Raw genomic sequence first — 12,540 nt, 5'->3', positions numbered from 1 at the left:
AACTTCAGCATCCACAAATCAGGCAACACCACCCTCTAGAATCCTCCTGAGAGAAGCTCCAGCACCTCAGATTTTCCAAGCACAAGTGCGTTAAAAAGAGGAAAAAAAGAGAGAAAGGTCAAAGTGAGCTACTCCAGGGAGGTGGGTGGGTCGCATGTGAATCTATGAATGATTCCAATACTGGAGAACTACAGTTACAGGTAAGTAACTAATTTACTTACTCTAGTATTGGAACTTTCACAGATTCACATGCTTGAATCAGAGTAGAGAGCAGTACTTATGCACATTCTACCATTGTAACCATGTATGATGCAAAACAGATGCATATATAAAACATATGTATATACATCTATCTATATATATATAAATAAATATATCAAAAATACTTCAAACAAAATATTGTATGTCAATACTAGCGTTACTTGTCTTCACTTTTCTCTATTCTGCCCTTTTTTTCTTTTTTTGTTGTTGTTGAAAAGTTCTAATTCTCTATCCGAACATAAAATACATAAATAATGTGCATACCTGTTCTAGGATAGAGGGATGAAAGAGATGGCTCACCTTCACTTGAAGAGGTTCCTGAGGACTGCTTGACCCACTGCCATTTCTCCTTGAGATAGTGATTCCAAGCAGTAGTGCCTTGTAAATGTATGACAGCTCTTCCATGTTGCTGCTCTACAAATGTCTTGCAGGGAAACCCCTGTGAACAGCGCTGCTGATGAAGAAACTGCCCTCGTAGAATGAGCATGTACTGATGAATGCAGAGGTTTACCCACTGCTTGATGGCAGAATCGATGGGTGAGGCGATCCATCTGGATATACTCTGCTTGGAGAGTGGTTGGCCTCGTCTAGGTGCACTGTATGCTACGAACAATTGATTAGAGCGTCGAAAGGACTTAGTTCTGTCCAAGTAGAATTGAACACATCTCTTAATGTCTATGTAGTGTAGTACTCTTTCCGCTGGAGTAGAAGGATGAGGAAAGAAGGATTTGAAAACTAAGGGCTCGTCGTTGTGGGAGTTTGAAGGGACCTTTGGGATGAAATGCTGATTAGTACGCAGCAGTAGCCTGTCTTGTTTAATCTGTAAGAACGGCTCTTGTATAGAGAGGGCCTGCACCTCACTGACACGTCTGGCTGATGTGAGAGCCACCAATAAAGCAACCTTCCACGAAAGCAATTTTAGAGAAGCACGATGAATCGGTTCAAACGGATGCTTCATCAGCTGTGCTAAAACAATATTCAGGTTCCACGAAGGAGGAGGTGGTCTGAATGGAGGAAAAACCCTGAAATTTCCTTTAAACTGTTTGATTAAACAAGAGGAATACAGCGAGGATGAAGTGTCTGAGCGTCTGTATGATGCTATTGCCGCCAGATGTACTTTAATGGAGGAATGTGCCAGGCCTGCTTGCGCTAATTGCAATAAATACGGCAATATTTGTTCCGGTGGTGAAGATAGTGGGTCAATCTGCCGCTGATGACACCAGACAGAAAATCATTTCCATTTCCAAGAGTAAGCCTTATTAGTGCTATTCGCTCTAGCTCTGGACAAAATGTCCCTACACTCCTGTGGGATATTCAGATGTGCGAACTCCCTTTGCCCAGGAGCCATGCTGACAATCGCATCGACTGAAGATCCAGGTACGATACTTGTCCTTTGTTAATTGTTAGCAAAAATTGGAAAACGGTTTCAGTGGAATGTGAGGCTCGGTTGATAGAAGAAGAAGCTCCGCAAACCAGTGTTGACGAGGCCAGTTCGGAGCTATCAATATCAGAGTGCACGGCTCTGTCTTCATCTTCGTGAGGACTCTTGGGATCAATGGAATTGGAGGAAAGGCGTAAGCAAAGATGTCTGACCAGACTTTAGAAAACGCATTCCCCCAAGATCCCTTTTGGTGATGCCAGCTTGCGAAGTACTGGCATTTGGCGTTCCACTTGTTGGCAAACAGGTCTACTGTTGGCGTTCCTCACTGGGAAAAGATGTAGTCCACTATCGACTTGTCCAGCTCCCACTCGTGGCACCTCGATCTTTGTCTGCTGAGCGAGTCCGCTATCTTGTTCTCTATCCCTGGAAAATACATAGTTGTGAGTGTGATGCCTTGCTGCGAAGCCCAATTCCAAATTCTTTGGGCTTCTTTGGAGAGGGTGAGAGATCTTGTGCCTCCTTGTTTGTTGAGGTAATGCATCATAGTGCTGTTGTCTGTTCTTATTACTACGTGTGATCCTGCTATTTTCGGGAGAAAAGCCTGCAAAGCAAGATACACTGCTCTGAGCTCTAGCAGATTAATGTGCATCACTCTCAACTCTAGTGGCCACTTGCCACTTACGTGAAGTTCCTGCAGCACGGCACCCCAGCCCTCCAGAGATGCGTCCGTAGTGATGGTCCACAGAGCCGGATGATGTAAAAAAGAAAGGCCGATGGACAGATGATGCTTTTGAGACCACCATGTCAGGGCTTTGGCTATTGCTGGGGTTATGTGTATTCGATCTTCGAAGCTTCCCGAAACCTGGAGCCATTGACGGTTTAGTTGCTCCTGTAACAGACACATTTTTAGTCTGCAGAGAGGAACCAGAGGTATGCATGATGACATCATGCCCAACAGGGATTTGAACAGGCGGACAGAAACTCAGCTTCTTCTCTGTATCGATTTTGTTAGGGTCACTAACTTTTGTTGCCTGTCTACTGTGGGACACGCCATGGTGGATTGCGTGTCCAGGTTTGCCACTAAAAAGGTGATACTGCGTGCTGGCAGAGGTTTGGACTTCTCCCAGTTGATGGTGAGGCCTAAGTTGGTTAGCAAGGAAACACACCTTGTTGATCTGCGTGCTCCTGCGTAGGTGCTTGCTTTTATCAGCCAATCGTCTAGATATGGAAAAATTTGGTGTTTCCTCCTCCTGAGGAAGGCTGCGATTGGCGCTAGGCATTCAGTGAATATCCTGGGAGCGGATTGTAGGCCAAAGGGAAGGACACGAAATTGAAAATAGCTTCCAGCTACAGTGAATCTCAGGCATTGTCTTTGGGCAGGGTGGATGGGAATGTGGAAATATGCATCTTTTAGGTCTAGTGTAGACATGAAATCTCCCTGGTTCAGACACAGGAGGACTTCTTGCAGGCTGATCATGCTGAACGATTGCCTTTTTAAGTAGATGTTCATTTCCCGTAAATCGAGGATCGGCCTCCAATCTTTCCACTTTTTGCGAATGAGGAAGAACCTGGAATAAAACCCTCTTCCTCGATGTGAACGAGGTACCTACTCTATAGCTCCTTTGAGGAGTATCTTGGTGATCTCCTTCTTGAGTTGTTCTGGGTACCTTGAAGGAATCCTGCGAGGAGGATTGGTGGGAAGCAGTTGGGTAAATTCTAGAGTGTGGCCCTGTTTCACTAATTGGAGGACCCACTTGTCTGATGTGATGACTTGCCATTGTTTGAGAAAGAGGGATATCCTTCCACCTAGAACCAGAGGAGGAGAGTTGGGTGGAGCTGGTGCCTCAGATGTATCAGGCTCTACGAGCCGAGTCTTTAGCAGTGCTAGTTGAGAACCCCTACTGCCAGATCTACCATAAGCTGATGGTGGCGGCTGCCTTTGTGGATAATATTGACGGTACCGTTGAGAAGAGGAAGGATAGGTGGAATATCTATACTGCTGATATCCTCCTCTATATGAAGGTTGGCCACGTCCGCTAGCTCGAAAGGAAGGCTTTCGAAATTGGAGAGTCCCTAATGATCTTGCCGTATCAGTGTCAGATTTAATAGATTGTAAAGCCTTGTCAATATGTTTGCTGAATAACGCCTGGCCATCGAAAGGTAAGTCTAAAATCTTATTCTGCACCTCAGGCCGGAATGATGTAGCCTTTAGCCAACCTTGTCTTCTAAGAACAGCTGCCCCTGCGAGCTGTCGAAATGCAGTCGTGGCTATGTCCATTGCACAGTCAATGAGTTCCGCTGACGTGCGCTGACCTTCTTGCAATGTCTTGTTTGCCTCTGATTTTCCGTCCTCCGGCAACTGGTTAATATGTGGGGCGATGTCTGCCCATAGCTGTCTGTCAAATCTGGCTAACACAGCTAGTGAGTTAGCAGCTCTTATCACTAGGCTAGCCATCGAGGAAAACCTCTTTCCAATGTTGTCTAGTCGTCTACCCTCTGTCTGGGGGTGCAGAAATCAGAGCAGATGGATTCTTGGACTTCCTCTGTGCCGCCTGAGCCACCACTGAGTCCGGATGAGGATGACCAGTTAGACATGCCGGTGCATCGTCTGGTGCCTTGTACTTCTTGCCCAAACGAGGCAGTACTGCTGTGACAGTAGCAGGATTGTGCATCACTTTTAGGCCTTCTTCCCACAAGTAGCTGACCAGCGGAATAGAGCGCACAGATTTTTGAAACGGCTCTTCAAAATCATAAAGAAAACAGTCTGTTTTGATGGCATTGGCACAGCGAAACGCTTAGCTGCTCTTTCTAGGAGATTGTGAAATCCTTCAATGTCGTCGGGGGGGGGGGGGACTCCACCTTTGATTGGGAAGGAGGAGGAGCAGGGATGATGTATTCATCCCACTCGGAATGAGTGTCCAGGAGCTCCCCTTCTTCGTGATCCCCTTCTGACATCAGTGTCCTGAGGTAGAGTCATATCCGGAGTAGCCACATTTGTGAGAGGTAAAGAAATTGGTCTCTGACGTGGAGTGGTAACCCCAGAGACTGACGATGGAGGAGGTTGCTCCCCTTGAGGAGGAAAACGCCTGCTGTAATCAGCTAACATTGCTCTCAGGTCAGACAATAAGAAGGATGGAATGTATGCCCCTTCTTGATATTGTTGGTCTACTCCATAAAATTGAGGGTCATAAAATTCATCTTCTTCCTGATATTTGACGTTTAATTGCGATGGACTGTGGGTTGCTCCAAATGGCCCATCGTCGTCCGAGTCTTCATCTCCCTCTAACAAATGCACTGGAATGAGGGAGGTCACCTTACTAGGTGAGGTGTGCTTTGGGGTCAGTTTCTCATGTGTTTTATGATGTTTTTCCCTCGTTGACGATGTCGTCGACTGCGCATACATAGTCTTCGTCGACGGCGGTGTCGTCGATGACGAACGAATGGAGATTTTGATGGATAACACCCTCACCGACGAGTCTACCGTCGCCAAGGCCGTAGACGATGGTAAAGCCGATACCGTCATAAGCACCGTCGACGATGATGAGGTGTAGAAATCGTCGATGACGTCGTCAATGGCACTCTCGTCGACGGTGGGGCACTCGTCATCGACGATGTCGTCGTTGGAGCTGTCGTAGACGGTGGAAAGGTGCAAGTCGTCATTGGCGTTGGAAAAGCACTCACCGACGGTCTCATCGACGATGAGTCCGTCATCGACGGTGCCTTTTTTGTAGAAGTAGAGGAAGGTCTCTTGAAAGGCACAGATGGAGGTACAGAGGATGACTATTTATGCCTCTCAGAACTGCTGGCATGACCGCTCTCCCCTTTTCTGGGAGATTTTTGAGGTGAAGTAGATGGGCTGCGGCCCTTGTAAGACCCTGAAGCAGTCTTTTTGTGGGCTTTTCTTGATTGTTGGGAGGGAGATCAGAAACTGGATTCTCTCTGTATTTAAGTTTTTGCAGCCAAATCAATCTGCCTTCTCTATCCTTAAGAGTCTTAGAGGAAAAGGTACAACAAACCTTACAGTCCTTGGCTGAATGGTCTGGATAGAGCCAGTATATACAATCCTGATGAGGGTCTTTAGAATGTAGTCTTTTCTTACCAAAAGTTTTGCAATTTCTGAATAAACCCTTCTTCTCCTTATCAGACATGTTGAAGATGTTTTTCCAATCAGGTCAGAGAAGTTTTACTCAGATAAAAATATGTTGAAGCTAGTCCAAAAGGTGTGGATAAAGAGCAGAGCTCTGAGGAGACTCCCTAGCACGACGTGCGGTAGGAAATCTGAGGTGCTGGAGCTTCTCTCAGGAGGATTCTAGAGGGTGGTGTTGCCTGATTGGTGGATGCTCAAGTTTGGTCCTTTTCCTAAAATGACTCTGATAGACTGTTATATTAACAAAAGGGCCCTAGGCCTCTTCAATTTATTTCAACACTACTTGTGTAATTTGTACCGGGGGCTCCCAATCTCGACGACGGGGATGATTCAAGCATGTGAATCTATGAAAGTTCCAATACTGGAGTAAGTGCATTTTTACAATGAAGCAACCACCTTTGGTCTCCTATCAAGGGACGACCAGCGGAGCAATATTGACCTGGTTAGCTTAGTATAGTATCATTGCTACTTTCTTTTGTTTATTACGTTCTTGCATTCATTTAGCTTCCATCTTAAAGGGTAAACCAAGACACCAAGAGGTAGTTTGAGAATATTGGAAATAAACATACCATCTTCAGGAAGGAGTTTGAGAGACTCATGTGACTGATGAATGCTGAAAAGAAAGAAGACAAGACGTAAGACCATGTGAAAACAAAGGAGCACAATGTGCTGTGAAGGAGGGTGAGGTGGGAAATGAATGAAGAAAACGAGAAAGGAATAAAAGAAATCAAGCAGCACAGAAATAGAATTTAATATAGGATTAAATGGAAGGAAGTTAATGAAAATCATGAGACAAAAAAACGAACCAAGAAGAATTGACATAAGGGACAGTCAGAAATATTAACAAAAAGAGAGGGGAAAACAAGCATATTAGGAGGAAATAGGTATATATAAAGGGAGTGCAAGATAGGGAAAAAGGAGGGAGGAAAGATAGGACTGTGAAAAGGGGACAGTATGAGGGAATGTAAGGGAAGGAAAGAATAAAGTACTGAAGAAGTAAGGCGATGAAGAAATAAAACGAGCAACAGAATGAAAAAGATAACAGAAGGAGGACCAGATGGGCTGACTGAGAAAGGAAAGAGGGCATAAGAAAGGTTGTAAATGGGTATGGTATGAAGATCAAATGGAGGAAGGAAAGGGATACACATGAATAATAGGAGAGATAGTAGAAAAAGGATATAAAATGAGGAAGAATATGAAGGGAAAATAGTGAATGGAAAGATGGAAGGAAATCGTAGATAAGAAATTAAAGATGGTAAGGCTAGGAAAGCAAGGACGAAGAATGATCGCAAGGAAGGACAGAAGGGTGTAAAGATGTATGAAAAGAAAAACAGGTATGAAGTAAGAATGTATAAAGAGAGAGGTTTAAGAGTTATATAGGATCTAAAATGCTAACAAGTAAAGGGGGATGAAGGTCAGATGAGTGGTAACAGGAAGAAGGAAGGGCAGACGAAAAGGAAGGTAAAGGGCAAAAAGAAAGCTATAAAGGAAGAAATGAGAAAGGAAGGCATGAAAGAAGGGAATAAAATATGGACCAAGGAAGGATAAGAAACAAATAAGGAGAGAAAGCAATCCAAAACAATGACAGGAAAAGGGGTGTTGGGACGAAAGGGGGAAGGGGGTGTAAAGCGGTACAGTGAAGAACAAGTTACTTACCTTTGGTGACATCTAATCTGGTAGAGACATCATCTACCTGCAGATTCCTTATCGTCGAATTCCCCCCAGGCATCAGACTGGATCAGAAAGATTGTCGTGAGCAGTACCCTAGCGCGCGGTTAGGGGGCATCGATTAGCTCCGCAACCTTGCCAGATATGACATTGCGGGCCCATATTGGTGCTACCTTGGCACACTGAAGTCTGCACTTCTGGAGTTGAAAGTCGGGAAAACAAATCGAGCCATGAAGAAACTGACTGCTGGTGCGCAGAGCAGGGAGGATTGGTAAGGAATCTGCAGCTAAATATTGCCTTCATCAGACAAGGCATTACTGAAGGTAAGTAACTTGTTCATCTGATAGAGACTTCTAGCCGCAGATTCCTTACCTTTGAATAGATACCCAAGCAATACCATCCCCAGAGGTGGGTCTGCAAACCAAGTTCATATGAGAAAGTCCTGCAGGACCGACCGGGAAAAGTGCCCAGCCCTATGGACCTGACTGTCCAGGCAGTAGCATTTAGTAGATGTGCAGAAATGCCCACGTTTCCGCCTGACAGTTGTCAAATACTGGAACTCTGCATGCTAACGCAGTGGTTGCAGCTTTTGCTCGGGTAGAATGAGCATGCAAACAATCAGGGGGTTGCTTGTTGGCCAGTGTGTAGCAGATGTTAATGCAGAATACAACCCATCTGGACATGGTCTGCTTGTGTACTGCCTGACCTTACTTCCTCCCACATATTCTACACAAAGAGTTGGTCGTCTACATGGAACTCTTGTACGAGCAAGGCAGAACACCAATGCTCTTTTGGGTCCAGGCGGTGGAGCCTATACTCTTCCTTAGGATGTGGGGTGCATAAAAAGTAGGCAAGTTAATGGGACTGGTCTACATGAAAGGGCATAACCACATTTGGTAGAAAAGAGTCCCTAGTGTGAATGGACAGAATGGTAGGGTGGCTTAGATAACAATGCCTGCAGCTCACTCACCCTGGGGGCAGATGTAATGGCCACAAGGTAAGCTTCAAGGATTAAAAACAAGTTCTGATCCCATTGGGGGATAATGAATGGGGAAGGAGGAAAAAGATGTGTAAGGCCTTTAAGAAACCTATGCACAGTAGGGAACTTAAACAAAGAAGGTTGATCAGTAAACCTCAGAAAAGCAGATATAGCAGACAAATAACCTTTAAAAGTACCCACAGCAGAGCCCTTCTGGACCAGAGAAAGTAAGAACAGGACCTCAGAGAGAGGGGCAAAGAGGGGGTCAACAGAATTGTCTGTGCACCATGAAACACATTTCTAGCTGGCTGCCAAAATTACGTTACAGGCTTTGGGAGGAAGGTCAAAGGCTGTCAACAGTTTCCACTCAATCTCCAACCAAGAAGGAAGAGAGTGGACAGGTTTGGGCAAAGAACCCTCCTCTGCTGCTGTGACAGAAGATCCTCTTGAAGTGGCAGTCTGATTGCAGAATCAATGGACATGCTCAGTAGCTCAGGATACCAGACTCTCTGTGCTCAGTCCAGAGCCAAAATGATTACTTGGGCCTGGTCTGTTTTTATCTTCGAGCACTCTGAGCAGAAATGGTAAGGGCGGAAAGTCATACAGCAGGCCAGAGTTCCACCAGGGAAATAAAGCATATCCAAGTGATTGCCACCTTGCAAACTCCAATGCGCAAACTCCTCACATTGCCAATTCTCCGTGGAGACTAACAGATCCAACCAAGGCTCTCGTCACTGCTGGAAGGGACCTTACGCCACCTCCACAGGAAGACACTATCTGCTAGGAATTTTTGGCTGAATTCACCAGCTCTGGCATTCACAGATCCACCAGATGCTGAACCACCAGGGATATGCTTTGCTGTTCCAGGCACATCCAGAGGCACAGAGCCTCTTGACAAAGGTTTCACGACCCCACACTGCCCTGCTTGTTGCAGCACCACATGATGGTGGTGTTGTTCATGAACACCTGCACTACCTTCCCTTTGATAGAGGGAAGAATTGCTTTCAATGCTAGGCAGATCACTCAGAGATCCAGCAAGTTGATGTGGAGTCTGGATTTGGCTAGAGACCAGAGTCATCTGATCTCCACCTCTCCCAGGTTGCCACCCCATCCGAAGAGTGATGCATCTATCACTTCTGTGCAATTTGATTGGAGTGTTGCCTGCGTCTGACCCAACTGTTGCTTGTTAGCCACCACTGAAGATTTGCAGTTCCCTCTCAGATCTGGACCATCTCTGAGAGATTCTCCTGATGCTGTACCCACAGTAACTTCAGGTCCCAATGCAGAGCCCGCATATGCCATCAGGCATATGTCCCCATCAGGATGCAGGAGGCCATGAGGCCCAGCAGCCTGAGTCATGTCACTGAAATTCAGGATAGAGGTGGAAACATCGTTATCAGAGACCGAATATCCTGGTACCCGGGAGGATAAGCCAGAAACTGGTTCCAGGACAGCTCGAACCTGAGCCAGGGTGAGCACCTTGAACTTGTTTTTGAGGAAGGGATCGAGGGATCGAAGGGGTAGGATACAGCGAAGACCCTTGTCCTTTTGGGGACAGGAAAGTAACAAGAATAGCAATCGTAGCCTTCTTCTGGCACAGGAATCCTCTATATGGCTCCCTTGGCCAAGATAGCCGTAATTTCCTCTCGGAGAAGGGACAAATAATCCTCCTTCATCTGATTGTAGGACAGTGGCATGGAAGGATGAGTAGTCTTGAATGAGAGGGAGTAGCCCCTACTGACTATCTTCAAAACCCAGCTGTCTGACGTGATGGATTGCCAGCGGAGCAGGTGACGACGTATCCTGCCACCAACTGTCTCATGCTGGGGGACAGCCAGACTAGGAATGTTTAAAGGCTGCTTGGGGTGATTTGGGGGTTAGGGGGCGGGAGACACATTCCAGACATCTGGCCACTTCATCCACAAGGTTGGCGGATCCTGCGCCTTCAGCCACGCAGAAGCTGGTAAACATGCGCAGCACAGTGACTGGGCAGCAATGCACACGGTAGGAGGCCACTTCCGTAGCCATGAAAGGGGCTAAAGCCAAACCGGGGGGGAGGGAGGGTGGGGAGAATGGGAATGTGGGGCTGCCGCAAGCCCAAAGAACCTGGTCATAGCCCGGGAATCCTTGAAGCACTCGATTGCTGAGTCTGCCTTGTCTCCTGTAAGGAAATGCCTCCTTGGCATGGTTACCCCGACTTTTTGCCTTTGCTGATGCCAAGTTATGATTTGAAAGTGTGCTGGGACCCTGCTAACCAGGCCCCGGCACCAGTGTTCTTTCCCTAAAACTGTACCTTTGTCTCCACAATTGGAACAACCCTGGCACCCAGGTAAGTCCCTTGTAACTGGTACCCCTGGTACCAAGGGCCCTGATGCCAGGGAAGGTCTCTAAGGGCTGCAGCATGTCTTATGCCACCCTAGAGACCCCTCACTCAGCACATACACACTGATTGCCAGCTTGTGTGTGCTGGTGGGGAGAAAATGACTAAGTCGACATGTCACTCCCCTCAGAGTGCCATGCCAACCTCACACTGCCTGTGGCATAGTTAAGTCACCCCTCTAGCAGGCCTCACAGTCCTAAGGCAGGGTGCACTATACCACAGGTGAGGACATATATGCATGAGCACTATGCCCCTACAGTACCTAAGCAAAACCTTAGACATTGTAAGTGCAGGGTAGCCATAAGCGTATATGGTCTGGGAGTCTGTCAAACACGAACTCCACAGCACCATAATTGGCTACACTGAAAACTGGGAAGTTTGGTATCAAACTTCTCAGCACAATAAATGCACACTGATGCCAGTGTGCACTTTATTGTAAAATAGACCCAGAGGGCATCTTAGAGATGCCCCCTGAAAACATACCCGACTTCCAGTGTGGGCTGACTAGTTTTTGACAGCCTGCCACACACCAGACATGTTGCTGGCCACATGAGGAGAGTGCCTTTGTCACTCTGTGGCCAGGAACAAAGCCTATACTGGGTGAAGGTGCTTCTCACCTCCCCCTGCAGGAACTGTAAAACCTGTCGGAGAGCCTCAAAGGCTCACTCCCTTTGTTACAGCGCCACAGGGCATCCCAACTAGTGGAGATACCCGCCCCTCCGGCCACTGCCCCCACTTTTGGCGGCAAGGCTGGAGGAGATAATGAGGAAAACAAGGAGGAATCACTCCCTAGTAAGGACAACCCCTAAGGCGTCCTGAGTTGAGGTGACAGACTTTTAGAAATCCTCCATCTTGCAGATGGAGGATTCCCCAATTGGGTTAGAGATGTGCCCCCCTCCCCACAGGGAGGAGGCACAAAGAGGGTGTAGCCACCCTCAGGGCCAGTAGCCACTGGCTACTGCCCTCCCAGACCTAAACACCCCCCTAAATTCAGTATTTAGGGGCTCCCAGAACCGAGGAAGATAGATTCCTGCAACCTAAAGAAGAAGAAGGACTGCTGACCTGAAGCCCTTCAGTGAAGACGGAGACGACAACTGATTTGGCCCCAGCCCCACCAGCCTGTCTCCCTACTTCGAAGAAAACTGCAACAGCGATGCATCCAACAGGGTCCAGCGACCTCTGAAGCCTCAGAGGACTACTCTGCATCTAAAGGACCAAGAAGCTCCAGAGAACAGCGGCCCTGTTCAAGAAACTGCAACGTTCTGCAACAAAGAAGCAACTTTAAAGACCACACATTTCCCGCCAGACGCGTGAAACTTTCCACTCTGCACCCGATGCCCCCGGCTCGACCTGCGGAAAACTAACACTACAGGGAGGACTCCCCGGTGACTGCGAGCCCGTGAGTAGCCAGAGTTGACCCCCCTGAGCCCCCACAGCGACGCCTGCAGAGGAAATCCAGAGGCTCCCCCTGACCGCGACTGCCTGCTTCAAGGAACCCGACGCCTGGAACCAGCACTGCACTCGCAGCCCCCAGGACCTGAAGGAAGCAAACTCCAGTGCAGGAGCAACCCCCAGGTGACCCTCTGCCTAGCCCAGGTGGTGGCTACCACGACGAGCCCCCCGTGCCTCCCTGCATCGTTGAAGAGACCCCCAGGTCTCCCCATTGATTCCTATTGAAAACCAGACACCTGCTTGCACTCTGCACCCGGCCACCCCTGTGCCGC

The 12,540-nt window shown here is 47.5% G+C and overlaps 1 protein-coding gene across 3 annotated transcripts in view; it reads right to left on the bottom strand.

Moving 5' to 3' along the window:
• Positions 1-12,540, bottom strand: part of WDR90 (WD repeat domain 90) — a 1,338,149-nt gene that overhangs the window by 912,831 nt on the left and 412,778 nt on the right. For all 3 annotated transcript variants that reach the window (XM_069210679.1, XM_069210680.1, XM_069210681.1), the window contains one exon: positions 6,359-6,402. In XM_069210679.1, coding sequence (XP_069066780.1) covers positions 6,359-6,402 — 44 coding nt within the window. The remainder of the gene's footprint in view (positions 1-6,358; positions 6,403-12,540) is intronic.

The sequence above is a fragment of the Pleurodeles waltl genome, chromosome 10 (assembly GCF_031143425.1).
Source record: "Pleurodeles waltl isolate 20211129_DDA chromosome 10, aPleWal1.hap1.20221129, whole genome shotgun sequence".
Lineage (NCBI taxonomy): Eukaryota > Metazoa > Chordata > Amphibia > Caudata > Salamandridae > Pleurodeles > Pleurodeles waltl.
This window is presented reverse-complemented; position numbering and strand designations above follow the sequence as displayed.